This window comes from Mesoplodon mirus (assembly GCF_964341445.2).
Source record: "Mesoplodon mirus genome assembly, chromosome: 20".
In the NCBI taxonomy this organism is placed as follows: domain Eukaryota; kingdom Metazoa; phylum Chordata; class Mammalia; order Artiodactyla; family Ziphiidae; genus Mesoplodon; species Mesoplodon mirus.
Genome location: NC_138996.1, coordinates 27,473,942 through 27,495,371, shown reverse-complemented (window position 1 = coordinate 27,495,371; position 21,430 = coordinate 27,473,942). Strand labels below are relative to the sequence as shown.

Here is a 21,430-nt window from a genome sequence, read left to right as displayed (position 1 = left end):
GGAGCAAGAAGAATTAACATCATACAGTGAGTAATCATGTATGTGACAAATAAGGAGATGTGAACAGTTCACACAGGGCACATTCATATAAATCTCTGAAGTAAACTGTTATCTACCAGGGTTTAATACTGTATTAAAATTTTAGACTTTCTCTATTAATCATCATCATATTATATGTATACCTATCTAAATTTCTGAGAAAACTTCTTATTAAGGCAAATCACTGTACAACTCATTAGCTAGAGCAACACAGTGTAAACATAAGTGACTCTAAAATGAATGAAGAGAATATAATTGACCTTTTTAGCCCAAAATAGGTTTATGAGGATGAATGTAATGTATTTCCATAACAGACTGTACAGAATCGGTTTAGATGGAATCAACATGTATGCAAATAAAAATGCTTGGCTGCAAAATCAGATGGCAGACAAGAAATTGGTCCTTTCGGTCTTTGGAGATCTGTTTAAAAATGATGGAGCATAGGAAAGAAGAATAATTACATGCATGATAGCAGGGGTGGTTAAAGTGATGCCATCTGTCATGGCAGACTGCTGACCCAAGGTTGGGGAAGGTGTTTCAGAACAGTCAGTTTGTCAGAGTCAGCTATCTGCAGCTCATCTGGGGTGGCTGGGGAGTACTCCCTGGAGGAGCAGGAGGGGTGCTCGCCCTGGGAGGTCTGTAGTGAGAGAGCCTGTGGCGTTGCTGTGGATAAGGCAGGCAGGAGCAAGAAGAAGGGGTTTATAAAAACAATGCAAAAACATCGGGGGTCTTTGCAGGTGTGAAGGCCCCAAATCAGCAGGTTGTAGCAGGGTAAGTGATGCTGGGCTGGAGCCACTATCTGGTGAAAAAGTGGTTGGGTTAAAAGGTACCACAGAAGGAGGGCATGAAGAAGAGGCTTCTGGTAGGGTTTGTCTGTGTGTTTGTGAAGCATTTACCTCCAGCACATTGGCAGTTAAGTTCTGGTTTCCAAGCTGGGTTTGAGGAAAAAATAATGAGAAGAGATATAAATGATCCAATTAATAAAAACATCTCTTTTTGCAATGTGGCAGAGAAGGCAAAGCATCGGCTTTATTTGCAAGCACTCTAAGAAATATATTCAGAAGAATTAGGTGCCAACCACACAGTAGAGGAAAAGCATGAAAACATGCAGAAAAGGAATCCAGTAAATGTTTTTTGGAAATAAGACCAGTTTTCACACAGCTTTAGTTTTGGGTGAGGGCTTAAGAGTGTTGGTATAATGGAATTTTTTTTTTCTCCAAAGTTTTGGTTTTTGTACTTGTGACAACAAATTAATATCAAGCCATTCATTGGTTGGCAGAATTAGTTTTCCCTTCACCAGAAAAATCTGATAGCGGATTTCTCCCCACTGCCTCCTTGTTGGAAAATGTCCCCCAAATATAAATCAGTTTGCCTCATGTTTTTCTGATTTTCAGATCTAGAGACTGATCAAATTAAAAACAACTAAATGGAAAGGGAATTTTGTTTCCTTTCCACTCATTGAATCTCTATGTTAATTTCACGATAAAATACTAAAGGAATTGAACTTTAAAATATCCTAGCAGTGCAAATAGTGGTACCTTTGTGTGAAAATGAAATGAAAAAAAACAAAAACAAAAACAGCCACTGATGATGTTAGAGTATGCCCTAGCTGGTTAGAACTACTGTTGGCTTAAAATCTTAGGTAAAGGAGAAAGAAACTGAAGGAGAAAGAAAAGGTTTAATACCTCCAAGGCTAAACATGGCGGAGGGGTGGTCTGTAAAAGGAAGAGAGTGGATGGCCCATTAAAGATGTCATAGCTATCCATTTTCACCTTCATGATAGCTGACCACACAGGGCAAATATGATGATAAGTGAATTCACTCAACATGAGTGAATGAAACTCTGAAGCAAATTTTTTTTCTTACTCCTCACCCCCACCTCCAAAATAAAGGTTTTTTTGAGTGTTCAGTATGGGGCCAGTTGTAGCATAGATAGCCAAAGTATTATAGGATATTAATACAAGGATGGGGAATGTGTTAAAGAAAACTGTATAAACTTAAAAATCTTGCCTAGTAAAGATTTAAGTGATTCTTGGCCAGCCATCATCTTCCTAACAGTTGATGTCATGCAGGCTGTTGATCTCATAAAAAGTTGTAATTAATTTTTGTCCTCAGAATTTTAATTAGAGAGTTTTAAAAAATCCAATATATAAAAAGGTCTCTTGGCCACAGATACGTTAAAAATCTGAGAGCTATTGATCCTTCTCTTAGGAAAAATGCACAAATTCATGTATGCATGAAATTTGCATCAACTTTAGGGGTTCGTGGATACTTGAAAACACATTTTTAATCTAACAGGTTAAGAAACTCCAACCCTGGATAAAAAGACAGATTTTTCTATTCTATTCTTATCTAGTGAGCTTTTGTTGTTGTTGTTTAAAGACACACATTTTAAATGTGATACTTTTATACTCATATGTGGGCATTGCAAACTCAGGTGCTGACCCTGGGCCAGGAATGTATCCAGAATGTGCAAATCAGGCTAGGGGTTAGATAAGAGGGAATGATGGTCCAATCTCTACGTCTGCATCTTTATTGCTGTCCCGATACAGGGAGGGGGAAGGGTAAGCTGTGACAAAGTGAGAGAGTGGCATGGACATATATACACTACCAAATGTAAAATAGATAGCTAGTGGGAAGCAGCCGCATAGCACAGGGAGATCAGCTCGGTGCTTTGTGACCACCTAGAGGGGTGGGATAGGGAGGGTGGGAGGGAGACCCAAGAGGGAGGGGATATGGGGATATATGTATATGTATAGCTGATTCACTTTGTTATAAAGCAGAAACTAACCCACCACTGTAAAGCAATTATACTCCAATAAAGATGTTAAAAAAAAAAAAAAAGAGGGAATGATGGAAACTGGTAGAAGGCAAAGGCCATGTTGCCCCAAGGCAGCCAAATTAAAAATTAACTCAGTGGCAACCAAACAAAGAATATCTATAGTTATAAACCCTTAGGCCGTCTGTTTTTTGGCTCAGTAAATGTAGAATCTGGAGGTGGAAGGGGAATAGTTGGATATGGGCTTGGAGTGGAGCTTGGGGTACAGAGAAAGGGAGCTGAGTCTGGCAGGGCCAGGCTGAGGGTGAGGTGAGCAAGGCACTTATCTTGGGTGCAAAATTTAACGGAGTGACAAAAACTAAGTCATGGAGATAAACACTATTTTAATGCAATCTTATGAAAAAAAAATCAAAGTCAATACAAAAAAAATCCAAACTGAGGAAAATATCAAAAATTTAAATAATGAACAGTGCCATGCCAGGTCATATTGAAGACTGAGGAAGAAGGAAAAATTTGTAGCCTGGATTTTAATGGAAGCAATAATATTATAATAAAATAATAATATTTTCAAAATCTGTTTTTTCCTGATCTCATTTTCAGTTGAGATAATAGCCATGCCTGACAAATTTCCCTTGGCCAACGATGATCTTAAACAATTTTTAACCAATTTAAGATGAAGTTAAAATTGTAATAAATTCTGTTTTGGTCAAAATAAAATATTTAAACTTAAAATAATGTTCATTTTTGATACGCTTACTTTTCAACTTTTCAATATTTTTTAAACTGCTGAAATGTCCTAGAAAAAAATGACATACATACATAAAAACATACGTATATGGGGGAAATATTTTTCTTTCTGTCTCAGACTCTAATTGGCTTGCCATGGCACTGTAGTCTGGGATCTTAACACTTCCCTCTTGAATGTCTTTAGTGGTTGAACTTCTAGGCCTCATTTCTCAAGAAACGTATGAAATATGTCTTAAATATCAAGTGAAAGGATGTGACAGGTTTTGTTCTCTACTTTTCAATAGAGCTGATAGTAATTTACTTGAAAAAAATATCTAGGGGAGAGTTATACAAAAATCAATCTTTATATTAAGAAATTATTTGTATCTTATTAGGTGTCATAATGGTATTTTCATTATTTTTTTCTCTTCACCCATTAGATAAAGGTCCTAAAATTTCTACAGACCTAAGGATATCATACCTTATATTGGCTTTAAACTACTACCAGGATAATTGAAGTTGACAGTTGAAAACAAATGACAAAATAATGAAAATTGCTGAAGGCTTGTGATGGGCTAATTAAAATGAGTTTTATTCTATAATTATCCATATCACTGTTAAGATTTACAATTTCCATGGTAACTTTAAAAGAACCAATTTAAGACTTTCTCTGAAAAAAAAAGTTCGCTTTTACATACCACCCCATCTCCTTCCTTCTGTGATAATCACCCCCCTCTCTCACAGCCCTCCTGAGGGGATGAGGAGGAAGTCCCTGGCTGCTGTGTTTGTACCAGGCAAGCCCATTTTATTGTTTAGGAGGGGGAATAACTGAACTTAAACTGGGTCAACGAGGCACTGACTCTTTCCAGGGCATTTGAATTAAATGATACTGAATGCCCCAGTCAGGTAATCGTGTACCCCACAGTCCCAGATGCAAGTTCACACATAATCAGAGCCAGGGAATGTCATGGAAATCCACAGGCAACTTGGAGAGATGAGAGGGCAGAAGCTAAGAGAATGTGGCCAACTTGCAGGGAAGTGAGACAGAAACTGGGTGGCCTCTAAGATGGACAAAGAGAGTAGCTAACTGGTCATTCCCCAGGCCCCCTAGGACCTGGCTTTACTGCCTGCATTTGATGACACAAAACTGCCCTGTGGCCTCAGAATAAAAACCCTTTTTACCAGAGGTCTTAGCGTTATAGTCCCTACCCACAACCTGAGTGACAAGTGATCTAAGATGGTCACACAGATTTGGGCACATTGATGGAGTGTGTTGTCTGGATCAGGGGAGTGGATATTTCCACTGTGCTACTCAGATCAAGAATATGATTTTGACTCCGAGAAGGTGTCACATCTTAAGAACATTGCCAGACATGGGGTTCAAGTGTCAGATTATATCAGAAACTAAAGGCACTTGAACCTCCTGGTTGAGCTGTGGGTCTGGAGTCAGACGGACGTGGCAAGCTGTCTACCTTCCCTTGGCCTCAGTTTCCTCATGTGTAAAAATGCAGACATTAATAAAACCCAACTCCTAAAGCCTGTGAAAATTAAGTGAAAAAATATATGTAAAGTGCTAGTCCAGCATTTTGTGTGCTGTAATAGCTCTTAATAAATGAGAGCCATTTTTTAAAAAGTAAAATGCTTGGAAGGCATAGGAATGCTTTGCCCAAAGCAAAGAGCAGGGTAGAGAGAAGAGTAATATGAAAAGGGAGAAACTTCATCTCTTTTGCTTCCTGTTGATGAAGTACAGAAGTTAAGGAAGGCGGAGTGCCTCAATATGAGAAATACTTTCTAATACTTAGATCTGAGAATTGCCCAAGCCCTGACTAGCTGTTCCTACACTAACTGAGCTCTCCATACCTACGTGTATTCAAGAAGAGGCAGGCTGCGCTTCTATTTGGAGGTGTTATAGAGGGGCTCCTAGGTGATTTCTAAATTCAGGCTGGAATCCCAAATATTCTCTACTGTTCAGTCATTCAAACACACACACACACACACACACACACACACACACACACACACGTCAGGTGGAGGATTTGCCATAGACCTGATCAATTGATCTCATAACAAACCCATAAAAAAGAAGTCATGAGATATTGGCTGGCCATCCTAATAGAACACATGAGTGATTAGAGCTGGTGTTGATGGGGTTGGTCCAGAAAGCATACTCTGTATTCTACACCTTTTCTATCATCCCACACTGCTGACATTTATTCATGATTCAGCCTTCCTTAAAACTTCTACATCTTGATCCCATGGAGCAAAAGAGACGAGTTTTCTCCTTTGTCTGCATGACACTGAGACAAAGTCCCCTCTGAGTCCCCAGCATATGTGCCGGAGGAGTGTGAAAATGAGGCTTTGGCAAATGCTTGATGACATTATTTCATAATAGAAGGGCCAAGTTTATCCTCCTGAAGCAAAGGGCACAACACTAACAAATGCCAGAGAAAATGTCTAGGGTGTAGATTTTGCTGTCTTTCAAAGCTTCTGGTTTAGACATTCACTTATCTGACACTGAGAACAATGTGACATTTTTAGCAACAGGATGTCTGTTCACACAGTGACAGAGGGCAACATACCTCATTTTGTGTTCTCTCTCTCTATTAATTTGTAGGAGGTAAATTAAAACATACACAACTTATAAAACAATATGTTGTATTATCAGATACAGAGAGAATTAAAATTCCTAATGGTAGGCTGCAGTTTTCTTCTTACACTAATGGTCAGACTTTAATGAAAACAGCAAAAGTATGTAAATGAAACTTCCAGAACACTAAAGTTTCCTTTTCACCTCTCAGTGTAGAGCATTTTTGTTTCTTGGGACTGCTAATTTCTTGGGAGGATAATTCTTTATAATAGGGCATATATTTGGCTAATTCATGATGTGTAGCTGACAGCTCTTGGCATTTACTGAGACTTCTTGCAAGAATGTGGAATGTAAGTATTTAAAACGAAAAGGTCACCACCATGAAAGGCCATTAGGTGGAAAATGAGACAAAAGTAAAGTGTATCACAATAGGCAAGATGTGCAAACATGTCTAGACACCGATCAGTGGCTGAATGGATAAAGAATATGTGGTATATACAGACAATGGAAGATTATTCAGCCTTAGAAAAAGAAGGAAGTCCTGTTATATGAGACAACACGGATGAACTTTGAAGGCATTATCCTAAGTGAAATAAGCCAGTCACAGAAGAAGAAATACTGCATGATTCCACATATATGAGGGCTCTAAAATAGTCAAGCTCATAGAAGCAGAGAGTGGAAAGGTGGTTGCCATGGGTGCGGGAGATGGGGAGATGGGAGTTGCTGTTCACAGGTGGAGTTTCAGTTACGCAAGAAGATGACGTGATTACATTCTAGAGATCTGTTGTACAACATCACGCCCATAGTTAACAGGACTCTATTGTACACTTTAAAATGTGCTAAGTGGGTAGATCTCATGTTAAATATTCTGACACAATTTAAAAAACTCAGAACTGCAACAGTTTTATGCCACCTTTTGAGAAAGTGTTATAAAAGACTATACACTGGGGCTTCCCTGGTGGCGCAGTGGTTGAGAGTCTGCCTGCCGATGCAGGGGACACGGGTTCGTGCCCCGGTCTGGGAAGATCCCACATGCCGCGGAGCGGCTGGGCCCGTGGGCCATGGCTGCTGAGCCTGCGCATCCGGAGCCTGTGCTCCGCAGCGGGAGAGGCCGCAGCAGTGAGAGGCCCGCGTACCGCAAAAAAAAAAAAAAAAAAAAAAAAAAAAAGACTATACACTGTAATCTCGGAACCTACTGTTGGTTGGATGAAACAAACTTTTATCCACCCATTCAAAAAATGTACTATTGAAAATAATATATTTCCTTTTCCCAGTCAGATGCATAGTTTGGAAAAAGGATATTATTTTAAAATAACAACAGTTACTCCATAGTGAGGGATAATTATGTAGCAGGCAGTGTGTTATTCAAACCCCACAGCAATAGTGTGAGATGAATGCTATTATTATCCCCATTTTATAGATGAAGGAAGTGAGGCTCAGGGAAGGGGAATAACTAGATGAAAGATCTTACATTAATAACCCCTTAAGGAGCTGATTGTCCAATTGTTCTCCTCCCAGTCTCTCTTAAACTCACAAGAAAGTTCCCCTCCCCACTTCTAGGTCAGTGGTAGGTTAGCAGACCTCATCGTACACATGTACTGTCAGCAGCATTTATGCAGTTAACCACCTCTCCTCGATATACTTTCCTCACTTTCCTGGATTTCCTCCTCCCTTGAATCTCCTTAGCTGATACCTCCTCTTACTGTTGGGATGCCCTTGGGCTCAGTCCTTGGGCCTCCTCTTTTCTCCGTAGTCATGCTCTGGTCATCTCATTCAGTCTCATGGCTGCAAAACCATCTAGAAGCCGATGGCTTAGATCTCTAACCTGGACCTTTCACCTGAACTCCAGACTCATGTATCCAACTACATAGTGGACCTCTCCATGTGGATGTCTCATAGACACCTCAAACTCACCATGTCCCAAATGGGACCTCTGATCTTTCCACAGACCTGCTCTACTCACGGTTATCCAGCCTCAGTGGACAAAGGGTGGCAAATTCCATTTTTCCCCGTTGCAAAGATGCAAAACTTTGAAGTCAGTCTTGACTCCTCTCTCTCCCTTACCTCCAACATGCAATCTATCAGGAAGCCCTATTTACTCTACTTTCAAAATACATTCAGAATTCGATTTCTCACCACCTCCACTGTTTCCACCCTGCTCGGAGCCACCGCCATTTTTCACTTAAGTTGTTGCCATAGCCGCCTACCTACCTGGCCTGCCGACTCTTCTTGCCCTACTATAGTTTGTTCTCCACTGAGCTGCCAGAATGATTCTGTTAGAATATAAGTCAAATGATGACAGCCACAGCCTTAAAATCCCCCAATGACTCCCATTTATATTGGGAGTAAAAGTTGAAATCCTTGCAATGGCTTCTAGGAGCATCTGGCCTCTGGCCTCTGTTACCTCTGACTTGACTTCCTCTTACCTACGCCTCACACCTATGACTCCCTTGCTGGTCCTTGAGCAGCCCCAGAGTGCTTCAGCCTTAAAGCCTTTACACTAGATATTCCCTCTGCCTGGAATGTTCTTCCCCCTTCAAAGCTGTTCTATCTACTGCGTGAAGACCCTCTGACGATCCTATTTAACATGTTCTCTGCTCCCCACATCCCTGCGCAGTGCTGCTTAGTTTATTTACATAATCTCCTTCTAATGTATGTAGTCGTCTGCTTATCTAAGTTTTTATTAATATTTGTCCCCTCTACCCCCGACAAGACTTTAATCGTCAGTGGTTTCAGATGCAGCTCTGTGACCAGAACAGACGACGCATGCCCAGTAAATATTTGTTGAATGAATAAAAGTGACAGCATCTCAGATCTTCACTTGTGGCTCATGCTGATCCCCTGAGGACTGTATAAGGAAACCATCCGTCTCCGGTCAGCCTGGACGGTGACAAAGCCATAGGGAAGAGAGTTATCAACTTAAGTTTCCAAACATAATAAAATGATTTAGAAGAACCAAACTATGTCAGATGAGTGAACTGAGCTGTGAACGTGGTAGCATTTGCTCTGATTGCTCCTACACCTTCTTCCAGGGACACGTCCTGGGGCACAAGTTAGTCTGCTGTCTGACACTAGCCCAGCCCTGTCTGTGGTGTCTCAGCTTGACTTTGCTCCCTACCTCATGGGATTGTGGAAGTTATTAATAAATGTGAATAAGTTGGAACAGCATCTGCATATAGTGAACTCTTAGTATTTGTTAGCTGCTATTGTTATTATTTCATAAGGGCTTTTAGAAAATACTACCTTTATTCAAAGAATTTACTCTAATGAATGAATGTTGCATATCATGATCAGCTGATGAAGGAAATGTTTTAGCAGAGGTATAGAAATACCCACTTGTCTTTTTAATCATCTAAGCTTAAGGTTTCTGCTCTGTGGGTGTGGCGGGGTGGGGGAGAGGATTTTCGTGTCAATCAGATGCCTGTTGAAGATTTTCTATAAGGCTTAAAAATATATCCCTTCAAGGATATGTCTTGAATTATCTTTAATAGCACAGCTACAGGAAGTAGTATTATACAAATTATTTACTCAGGTGTGAGTGTTTTCTAGACTCCCACTACTGCTGCAGTTTCTAGTGTATCTTTATAAATGGCTACCGTTTACGCAGGGCTTGCTCTGTCCTAAGTAATTCACCTCTACTATCTCCCTACTCTTATCACAACCTAAGAATTAAGGATTAATTAATATTCTCATTTCTTTGTTCAGACTCACAGAGTAGTTAGGATGGTTGCCTCATCACATAGCCAGTGATAGAGCTTGGATTGAAATCTACAGTTTATCATTAAAGCTTATGCTCTTAACATTACATCATTTTGTGGAAAAGCCAAGAAGACAAACACATTTCTTTTCTAACTAGATTAATAAATATCAGCAGAATGACACTATGGGAGAATTTTACGTATAAGCAAATAAAGATTTACTTCTTAATAGTCTGAGTACTAAAGATTGATTAATATACTTTCTGAAACTGTAAACTTAAAAAGGTAGAAATTGATCAAGTTTCAATGAAAATGTATATTGAACTACAAGAAAATAAACTCTGGTGGAATTAAGATGAATGTTTCTTGCCAAAGTGAATTATAATGGACAATTATTTTAAGAGATTTTACACATGTAAATAAAGTACGATCTAGGTACTCAAAGGTCTGGCATGAAAAATATTTCTTTAAAACTTAAAAGTACTTTGCAGTCTTAAGTGATAACCAATCATCAATGATTTCTAATAAATACCTAGAAGGAAGAAACTGTTAAAACATTATTTCTGGATAAAAGATCTGTAGATATATATTTTTTTATGTAGATTTTTTTTTTTTTTTTTTTCTTTTTGCGGTATGCGGGCCTCTCACTGTTGTGGCCTCTCCCGTTGCGGAGCACAGGCCCCGGATGCGCAGGCCCAGCGGCCATGGCTCATGGGCCCAGCCGCTCCGCGGCATATGGGATCCTCCCAGACCGGGGCACGAACCCGTATCCCCTGCATCGGCAGGCGGACTCTCAACCACTGCGCCACCAGGGAGGCCCTGTAGATATTTTTTAATTAAAAAATACCTAGAAACTTGTCGATGAATTTAGTAGGGTTTTAAATAGGAAGATGGTTTCTTTCTCCTTTCCTGATTGCAAACTAACAAAGCATTGGATTATATAAGAAGCCCAAACCAAAGGAGTTAGGGTCTCTACAGAATGCTCTAAGAAGAGATTGGAAAGTGTAAGGTACCACTTGGCAGTCTGAGGACTGAGAGGCCGCAGCAACTGCAGGTTTTTGTCTCTCTGGCTGAAGAGGTATCTTTGCAGTCTCTGGAGAAAGCTCAGGTGGCTGTTTGTGGCTTTCAGGATCGTGTCCTGAAAGGGGAGCTATCTGAATGGAAAGAGATGCTGTGTGTATCTCAGGCAGTGGGTTAGGGGGTGGTGAGCAAGGCCTTTTGTGAAATGATGGTACTTCAACAGATTTGGAAAACTGTGGAGGATTAAAGGGGATGCTACTTCCTGGATCCTGGTTATGGATTAGTTTCAATGTAGAGATTCTCCGAGTCTGAGAATCTTGCATGTAGTCCTCTTGTAGAAATGGGGTACTCATGTCAGCTTTTGGTGGGGGACCTGTGCTGGAAGGTGGTGGTAGTGGATTAGTGATTTTTTGTGTATACGACACAGTTGTGTTAGATTCTTCAGAATATACAACTGTCTGGCTGGACTCATCATTAGAATACATAGTTCCTTGAAGAGGTGTTTTGTTAGTAAAGAACTCTGTACAGGAGGGAATTTGTGTGTTAGTTACTAATTGGTCTAAAATGTCACCCTTTGTGTGACTGGTTATCAAGGAGCTACAAAAGCTCTCTTTTCTGGGTGGTGGAAGGGGTGCCTGGATTACCAAAACATCCGGAGAAAGAAATAATGTTGAAGGGAAAACAGAGAGAAAGTCAAAGTTAATCATTAAACCAGTGTTAACTCTACCCTTAAAGAAAGTAAAGCAACGTGATACCTTCTTATTATGCTATACATTTTGATGGCCAGATTGAATGATCATTTTTCTTTTGTTTAGAATATGTTTTAATTTATTATCAATAGTTGCCCTCTGGAGGAATATAGTTTTATAGAGAATACATTATAAAGTTTGTCTCCATCTACATTCTGGGAAATTAGGTTAAAAGTGAACATATGTTCTCTTGGCATATTTTTAGACCTTGAGGTGTGTGTGTGTATATATATATATATATATATATATATATATATATATATATATAGTATTTACTCACATTGTTTTGGTAACACTTTTCATGCCTGTAACACAATTTTACTAATATCTCCAACACAGAGTTTCTTTAGTTAATATAATGAGCAGTTGTATAACTCATATTTATTGAGTAAATAATATATTGCTGACCTCATAACTTTGAAATCCAAATCATCAGCTGACATTTTTTTAAGAATTAGAAAATATCCTAAAAATTATGTCAGAAACTGACCTGCTTTTATCAGCTGAATGAGAAAAAATATTCAGACACCTGTTTTGAACTTAAGACTTGTCTTCCATGTTGTAAATACAAGTCAATATGAATACAAAAGCAAAACCATATCAAAAATGAAACATATCAAGGTATGCATGTTACTAGAAAAGAGGCTCTAGAGCAGTGGCCTAATAGCTGTGCTTTAAAATAACACAGTAGACAACAGTGTGCAAGATTACCTGAGCTGGTGATTTTTTTTCTTGTAGATTTGGTCGAACGCTTCTAAAACCTTTTGCTGCAAGAGAGGAATATGTAGCATCTCCAGTCAGTGTCTCTTGATTTCGATCATTGTAACATCTCCAAGCTTTTATTAAGGGAAAGCAAATCGGATACAAAAATAGCTACATTCACTTTTAACATTTTTTAAATAGAATTTATTTTTTATTTCCAAAATGGAAGTTTTCTTCTTTCTTTCTTAAAAGTTTAATATGCATAAATGTATATGCAGTTTAAGTTTACGGTAGGATTAATAATGTGGCTATAAATATATTTTTAAAAAAACTCACAACAAATGTAGTGGTTATTCAGAACAGTTTTTTTTGTACCTGAGTCTGGTGACTGAGAATCACGCCCTAAAAGAAAAGGAAATGTTGAAATTAATACTCCGGTAAAAGAAACGAACAGTCACGTAAAGATCATTTGGCCAAGAGCTACATGTATTTTTTGGCAAACATTATCTCAGTTCTAAAACTCTGGGTACATCAAATAAACTAATGGAAGTTTGTGCATTTATTTTTACTCCAATTAGAATGTAATTCATTAAAAATCTATAATATATAATTAACACATATATCAAACACTGATTTTTCCCTCAGTAATATTGCAGCCATTCAATTTTATCTTATTATTGCTTAAGCTGGATGAATTTCTAAATATCAAATTAAAGGATCAAATGGTTTGTAAACAATGAATGCTTCTCCCAGCAGTGAATCAAACCACCAGATCCTTAGCTTTCAATGCCATCGATTTTTTGTAGTTTGCAGGGTTTTTTACCTTAAGAAAGTGTAAATACCCTACCATATTATGTGATATTTTCAAATTATTCTCTAGACTTTGAATTTTCTTCTTATTGCCATTTGAGTCATTTTATATTCAATTCTAAAAGAGCTGTTACAAGATATTCCATTGTCTTGCAGTAAGCATTTCAGTACTAATAAATTGCTTTTGATAATGCAGTTGGGAAGTGGCGCAATGACATATTTACTCTCAGTTTTATTGGAATTATGCATTCAATTATCTCCTATAACTTATGAACAATTTTATGTAATTAATTTATGTTGCTTGGCTCTATTATAACACATGGCCAACTTCACCTAGAATCATAAAGCCTTAATTTTGGAAAGGATCTTAGGGGTCATTCAGCCTAACTTTCTGTCCAGGTCCTAGATTCCTTCTGCATGTTCCCTGAAACCATTATTAATTGCTGTTATTTCAATGCCTAATAGAACATGAAAGTTGTGTGTAAAAAGGACTCTCTGTTTTCTTTCTAATGCTTAAGGAATAGTTATTTTGAAATCTAAATACATAAATTTGGAATGATAAACATTAGTTGAGAAATACAAGACTTTGATTTTTAGATAAAATATTTATAATAGATTCTTTCCAAATCAAAAGAAGAAAAATAAGTGTGAATTGGTACAGAGTACATTAGAATGACTCCAGCTTTAGGTGAGTTAGAGGAGACTAATAAATCTTCATTCTTTATGATAGTTGCTAGTTTAGTATGGACTTATCTCCAATGAACTCAAAATCAGAGTAATAAAATGGGTACCATGAAGTAAAAATAACTTTGAAAAGTTATACATGAAATATTTATTAGACTTTACTTCTAGAATTTGATGGAAGCAGAAATGATTGAAATTCTCAAGCACTTAATTGATGATGAGGATGCTCTATAAAGAAAGCAAACACAGTGTAGCAATACAGAGTGATCAGAGGTCTGCTTTGGGGCACCCAAGGAGAGCGATTTAATAACCACCTGGGTGCCACATACTGTTTGTGGACAAGGAACAAGTTTTGGGATTCGGGGAAGTGGCAATGAAAAGAGAAGCAGCATTAATAATAATTATTATTACTTATAGTGTAATTATTTGCTTGAGAATAGGGAGTTAATTTTACTCTTGGTTTGATTAAACTGAGCTTATAAACAAGGGTACGTGCTGGGGATAGATGTGATAGAAGCCAGATGCTTGGAGGTGTGAGAGGTGTAGACTTGGTGAGGAAGAGGAGGGTATATTGAGCAGACTTGAAGGACACTTGAAATAAACTTCCTGTAACTGACAGTTTGTAGAGGGCCAGTTTTGTTTCTTCTTACTGGTCACCATATTGGAGGTTATGGAACCTTCATTGGGATAAACATTAGGTGCAAGAATCAGAGGATAGTCACTCTAGGCTCAACTAGGGTCTATCCCTTTCCCCTCTTACCAGGCCCAAGTATCTCCAAATGAAACTGTACCTATGCTACAGGAAATATGAGATATTAATAATGGTGAGCTCTACGGAAAAGCCCTGCTTTACACTGTAGACACAAGTGTGTAGAATTTTGAGAAAGGAGAAAGGATAAAAATGGCCATGGATCAAAACTTCAGGACAAAACCATATTTTAATGAAGCTTACATTAATGATTAAAATCCTAGATCCATGTCAAGTAAAGAGAATAAAGTTTTTTTTTAAGGGTTGGGCCAATAAATGACTTGGAAAATGCATGGAGAAAATGGTTTTGATCGATATCATGAATATTATTCATGACCATTCACTTGTGAAAAAAACAGAACTAGAATTCTAGGGATCAGAGCCCTTAATTTCTAGTATTCTTTAGTGGGTAGTCATTGCTTCTTTGAAAATTTAAGAATGAGGAAATGGGACAGATTTATTGTTCCCTGGCTGTTCTGCATGTGAAAATCAATAGGGTCTTTGAGAACTAAGAACTATAACTGCTTTTCACTCTTACAATGAGCACTCCCTGTGTCCTGGCAGAAGGTAGGGAACACCTGTCAGAGAAGTTGTCAAGGCATTCCTGGCTTGGTGTCGGGCATTGGACTTGACGTCCTTATAGGTCCTTTCCAACTTTATGATTCCAATACATGAATTGTCCACTGGGACTCTACTTCTTGTAACAGCAAAAGAGAAGGATAGACTGATTTAGTGGACAAATAGTTGATGACTAGCAGCTCATATTGACTCTCTGATCTGGGAGGAGAGATTGGGAAGGTTAGAATCTTTTGTGGAGGTAGTCTAACAGCCTCTACCTAAAGGCTGTTCTATGTTAACAATATTTAAAGCAATAAATATTTATTAATCTTCCTTTGATTCACAAAAAGACTGTCAAATAAGTTCTTATTATGAAGGCTACCATATAATGTGAGTGGGCATACAAAGAGGCTGATTTCTTTCTTCAAAATGTAATTAAAACTTCTTTGAGAAGGGGCTCATACCTTACATGTCTAATTAATACAAAAGAGATCTATTTTTAATGTAACAATTAAATCCAAAATTGAGGGGACCTCATTCTCTAGAATTCTTACTCCTATTTGATATAATAGGAGTGATACGAAATTTAAAATGGTCCAGAGCGACTACTAACTTTTATTACTGAAGATTATTTTATATTCCCAAAGTATTTAACATTTTCGAATATTTTGATTCTGAAGCATTAAATATATTATGTTAAGTTGAATGATATGAAATTACTAATCTTCTAGCTTTGACTCTCCAAAATGGCAGTCTCTAGTTCAACCTAATAGTATTCTTTCTGTGGTTACTTTTATAAATAACAACAGTATGGCATTTTTGAAGCATTGCCATGTTCCCTAGCATGTGCCTTAATGGTCCACATCTGAGTAGCTTGGGCTAGAATTTTACTTGGTTGAAATGTCAGTGATATTCATGGTATACACATTCCAACTACCTGATGTCCCTGGACTTTATTTTATTTACTTTCTTATTTCTCTTCATTCTCATTTCCCTCAGGTGTCCAATGTAAACATATTTGTAGTTTTCCTAACATTTTTCATGCTCACATACACATGAACAAACATGTACAAATACATATATAAAGAGAATTTTTTTCAAACCAAAATGAGATCATACTGCATACATTGCAATGCAATTTACATTGTTTTAAAAAATGTAATATATTATGGAGCCACCTGGCTTCGGATTTAAACTTAGACATTGAAATCTATTTATGGATTGGAGGTGGTGGGCAGGAGTGGAATTCTCCACATGGAAGCTTGTTTTTTCCTCGACGAAGCTGGGTAGTTTAGGATCAAGTGGCTTTAAAGCTAAGGACATCCTGACTATTTAATTAACAACTAAATGTGTGTGTGTGTAAAAGACACTAATATGCACTGTGAGAATTAGAACTATTTAAACACTCTTCATCCCTTTCCCACTTCTGCTCCAAAAGCCATGAATATTATAAAAAAAAAAAAAAACAAGGAACCCTCAACTAACCAACCAACAATCAAACCAGCCAACCAACTAACCAGTCACCAAAACATATGGGTGTATTTCAGGGTCTAGAGAGGCCGGGGTAGAAGTCATGAGAGATTATTTATTATAAAGAGACTCACTTTAGTGGATGCTGAAATATCACACCCCCAGTTACTTTCTAGAGTATATTTATACTTGTGGGTGCATGTTAGTCTTAATTGGACCAAGGTGTTTAAAAATATATATTAGAAGGTTCTCTGCTTATTGGATTAAAGGAAGGTTTAAAGTCTCTTTCAAAACTAATATTCTATCATTATATTTGCAACCTCTGGTATAGAAGCAAATTAATAAAGATTCAGTTTCCGGCAAATCCCACTTCCTGACCCTCTGTGTCCCCACCCCCCAACAATTTTTAGGTAAAAAACAACAAAAGCACCTGTGAGTTATCTTAATTAAATATTATGTTCCTTTAGTTCATGCGATACAAAAACTTCAAGGGTTATTAACACTTGCATTTACTTAACACATTTTTGGCAAGTGACTGTTGTTTTTAATTAGATTTTTAAAATGTTTTCTACAAGATATCAGTTTCCTTTGGCTTTTTTATTTTTAGAGCAAAACAGTCATAAGGGATAGGAGCTATTCTTGAGACAAGAAAAATAAGAACTTGTGGGGCATTAGAAAGGTATTTACAGCCACTTTCATCATCCAAACAGGGTAATTCTGGAAAGAAAGAAAGGTCAGAGAAAGGCATTCAAGTATGACATTCTGTGAGTTAGTGATATTATACCTGCAGCCAATAGGTTTGGAGAACTTTGAACTCTCTTCACAGATGTTAATGTAACAGACATGGCAGCACGTTTGCGAGCACACCCACCGCTATCTGGAAGCAAAAAAATGATATAGCAGAGGCCACAGCAAAGGATAAAGCACATGCAATATCATGCATTTTCAGTGAAAGGTGGCAGACATCCATGAGAAAGATGGTCAGAACTAGTAACCATGGAATACATCTGCAGAATTTACACCCACCCCAAACTAAAACAAAACAAAACAGAAGAAAAAGCCAGGGGTCTGTCTTAGAAATAGATACCAATGATTTAATAAAAAATCAGATTTTATACTTAACATTTTATGGGTTTTCTTTAAATAACACAGCTATAGAATTCAACTTTGTTTATACCAACTTTGTTTTAAATTCAACTATTAAATTTACAAGCAGTGTAACTAGCTTTTAGAGTTATGAATAACCTGTATTTCAGGATTAAGAACTATGGTATAACATACTTTTGTATCCATCATATAGGTTTTACTGTATTCTAGCTATTATGATTCCTGCAAACAGCTTGAAGAACCTCTTGAAGTAAAAGTTGTTAGCTGTTATAGGTATAATATATTTGATACATAAGATTCATAAAGAAAAACAAATGGTGTTATGGCAATACTGTGTCTTCCCATGATTATTATTAGTTATGGGAATAATTTGCCTAATTGAAATAAAAAACAATGTTGATATATACAGTACTGAAATGACCATGTTTTTAAAAATTAGTTTTCGTACTTTTGAAAAATATGTATATGATCTATATATTTTCACTTATGCAAATCACAACATGAAGCAAAATAAGTGAAAATTCATCAGGTATTTTAATATGATTTGAGAAGTTTAACATAACAAGACTTCTAAAATTGGAAGGTTAGTGTTCTATTTACGGACAGATTCCAATTCCATTCCCACATTCCTTTTTATTTGGAATGTGCAATAAATAGTTTTGCTCATTCCCCTGCAACCAAAAGAACTTAAACTTAATTCTTTTTGAAAGTTGTAACAAGAAGATAAATTCTTTAACCACCAATATTAAACATAATTATTATATATTGCTGCATGCTAGTCTTATATATTATTTTTCTTTATTTCTTAAGGAGTGTATCCACTTTGTTTATTGGATGTGAGAGAATTTAAGAGTGCTTGAAGGTATGATTTGGACTAATTGTTGGTAAAATCACAAGTAGTAAGGTCAGCAGACCTAAAAATTGATAGAATCATTCTCATGTCAAAATATAATTTCTTAAATATTGATATATGCTTAAAATAACAATTTCGTAATGCAGATAATAATTAAAACAGAAAAATGACTTGAAACAGCATACGAAAGTAAATCAAACAAATCAAAGACCAAATACAGAAAGACATAAATGGTAGAAACATACAACAAAATGTATCTTCAGGAGAGGCACCGATAGGATTTTAGCAATCTCTGCAAACTGAAAATAGCTACGAGGGATGAGTGTTTCTGATAAAATGGAGGTAATATAATTGAATGTGCAGTATATAGCAGCTATCAATGTCTAAAAGGGTTAAGTAGTCCAGGGTGTTGAAAGTGTAAATGGAAAGCTCTCTAAGAGATTTAATTTTCTAGTTCTTTTAATTTTGAACATCTGAAAACAAGCAGAGATGCAAAGGGAAAATTTCAGAATGAGGAGACCCAAGGTCACTGGTTAAACCTTTGGTTTCCAAAACTCTGTGTTGAGCACCCACCTCAGTGGATTCACAAGGGTTTGGGGACACAGTTCACATTTTTGAGGAAAACACAGCGATATCTATCAGACAGACTGCATACACCACTGTCCTGAAGTAGTTCCCAGTTTCAACATGAGAGGTCGTGTTATCTTCCTGTAAATGATGTCACATCTTTGTAAAGCTGGGTTTTTGGTGATTGCTGTGATGGAAAGCAAGTGCCCTGTGAAAGTAACCTGGACCAGTAAATGGGAGTGGTGACGTACAATCTAATTCCAAGTCTGAGAAGTTTTGTAGCATCCAATACGCACAGACATCCCAATAACAAGTAACTGTGGTTATAAAGAATGAGATAAAGTGATTACTTTTCAGTTGAAGTATATTATTTTTTCAGATTGCTTCCAAGTTGATAGAACATGAGTACTTACTAAGTTGTTTGCACCTAACTACTTAATAAATACAACTGTTAGGTACTTCTTTTGGCTTCAGAGTGTGGTGGAAAATTACTGAACTATCTTGGCACCGTAAACCAAGAAAGTGTGGGAGCCTCTGGGTTAAATAATTTTTGTATTCTAGGTAACTCTAAGAACTAGATAAAATGACTGGAGAATGAGTCTTTATTAACAGGTTAATAAAGAGCTTAATTTGAAAAGTTGAGGCATTTGTGAAATCGCTGGAACAGAGAAACTATTCTATTCTGTTTCTACTTATTGTGTCGATACTTTCTGCTATTTATTGAAGATATCTTTAAGATCACAAAATGAGGGTGCTGTCTTACATACTTAGGTCATCCCAAAGAATCCTAATGCCACCGTTACCTTCACACTCATTAATGACCTGCACATTCTTCCAGGCAGCGGCAAGACTCTTAGTAGCTGTTTCTACTGTTGGAAAACACTCACAGGAGTAAACCACATACAGTGAATCATTTGATGTCTTACTCTCTTTCCTCCATAGCTAAGATTTTCCTTAGAAAATAGTGGATCGAAAATTCCAAGAGTACAATATACAAAACATGCTGTTTTGTATATTTTTATACATTATTTAGATACTTCAGTATGAAAAATGTATCACAATTCCCTTGGCTTGTTTATTATGTATTTGACTAAAAACAAAGAGCTGCTTTAAAAGAATCTTTTTTTTAAAACATTAGTGATGGAACATTGAACACTTAAATAGTAATATATCCCTTTAATGATTGATAGGTATTTAAATAATGAAGACCCATTTTATTTATTGGATATTTAGGAACTAATTTCTACTTCATTTTGAGATACAGTGACAATGCTTTTTTCAACTTCCTACAGTATTATTTATATATATTTTCAAAAGTGGTATGTTTTTAGAGCAACATTATAGTATTTTAACATTTTAAACAAAGGGTTCCAGTCACTTCTAATTAATTATGTATGCGTATGTTTGAATATCATATTTTACATGCATATATAGATGTATAAATTCACTCATATAATCAAAATATCTATGCAAATTAGCATTCCATATAAAGCCCAGCTTATTCCTTTTAATGAGAGGATGTTTAGAGGGTTGTATTCATGCTGCTGTAACAGTAACTTGGCTCAAGTACCCTAGAGAACTAAACAAATTTACAAATTTCTATTTGCCTACTTTGTTATTATGGACTGAATTCTATGAATAGAAAGGTTAATTACTAAATGCATTGTAATGAATATGGCATATTTAGTATAATCACATATTATACCTCTGTCATAATAGGGTTATAATAAATAGGAAAATCAGACTCCACAAAATGAAGGATATTGGGAAGTTATGCTCAACTTAGGTCTGCAGGAAAATGCTGTAGAACAATAGGTAACTATAATTTCCTCCTGTGCATGTCCTGCTGGAGTGATTTTGCAGTTTCACAGCATGACTTACCATAGCTCAGCTGTGGGCTCCCTATTCTATTTGCTTTCTTCAATCACTTTTGCCTAATAATATTTTCCTTTCATTTCCCATGTATAATTCTGTCATCTCCAGTTGTCCAAATGACTTTTCTTGGTTCATTTCCAGGGTTATAACTTCTCTTGATTTCTAAGCCTTCCTTGTATATTTCAACGGTTTCCAATATCCTCATCTTGCCTGGGCTCTACACACCGACGGGCTGACTGCATCTTCAGGGGCCAGCCCACCTCGAATTCTCTGAGGTCGCTTACGGCAGGTTTCTGCTAAGGGGCAGCCTCAGCATCATGTTCAATAGCGCATGGCTCTACACTTGATCTAGGGATTAGATATTGGTTTTCACCAGTGGTTGTTAATCATCCCTTGAGGCATTTTGATAACAAGAGACAGCAAAAAGGCAACCAGCTTGACGTGAGGAAAATGTCTTC

At 37.0% G+C, this 21,430-nt stretch overlaps 1 protein-coding gene across 4 annotated transcripts in view; it reads right to left on the bottom strand.

The window, feature by feature from the left end:
• SORBS2 (sorbin and SH3 domain containing 2) overlaps positions 1–21,430 on the bottom strand; it is a 209,404-nt gene that overhangs the window by 73,282 nt on the left and 114,692 nt on the right. For 3 of the 4 annotated variants that reach the window (XM_082608349.1, XM_082608346.1, XM_082608347.1), the window contains exons 4-6: positions 17,355–17,447; positions 12,676–12,702; positions 12,310–12,434 (exon numbers count right to left, since the gene is read on the bottom strand). In XM_082608349.1, coding sequence (XP_082464475.1) covers positions 12,310–12,434; positions 12,676–12,702; positions 17,355–17,447 — 245 coding nt within the window. The remainder of the gene's footprint in view (positions 1–12,309; positions 12,435–12,675; positions 12,703–17,354; positions 17,448–21,430) is intronic. The other variant, XM_082608348.1, reaches the window with a different exon arrangement.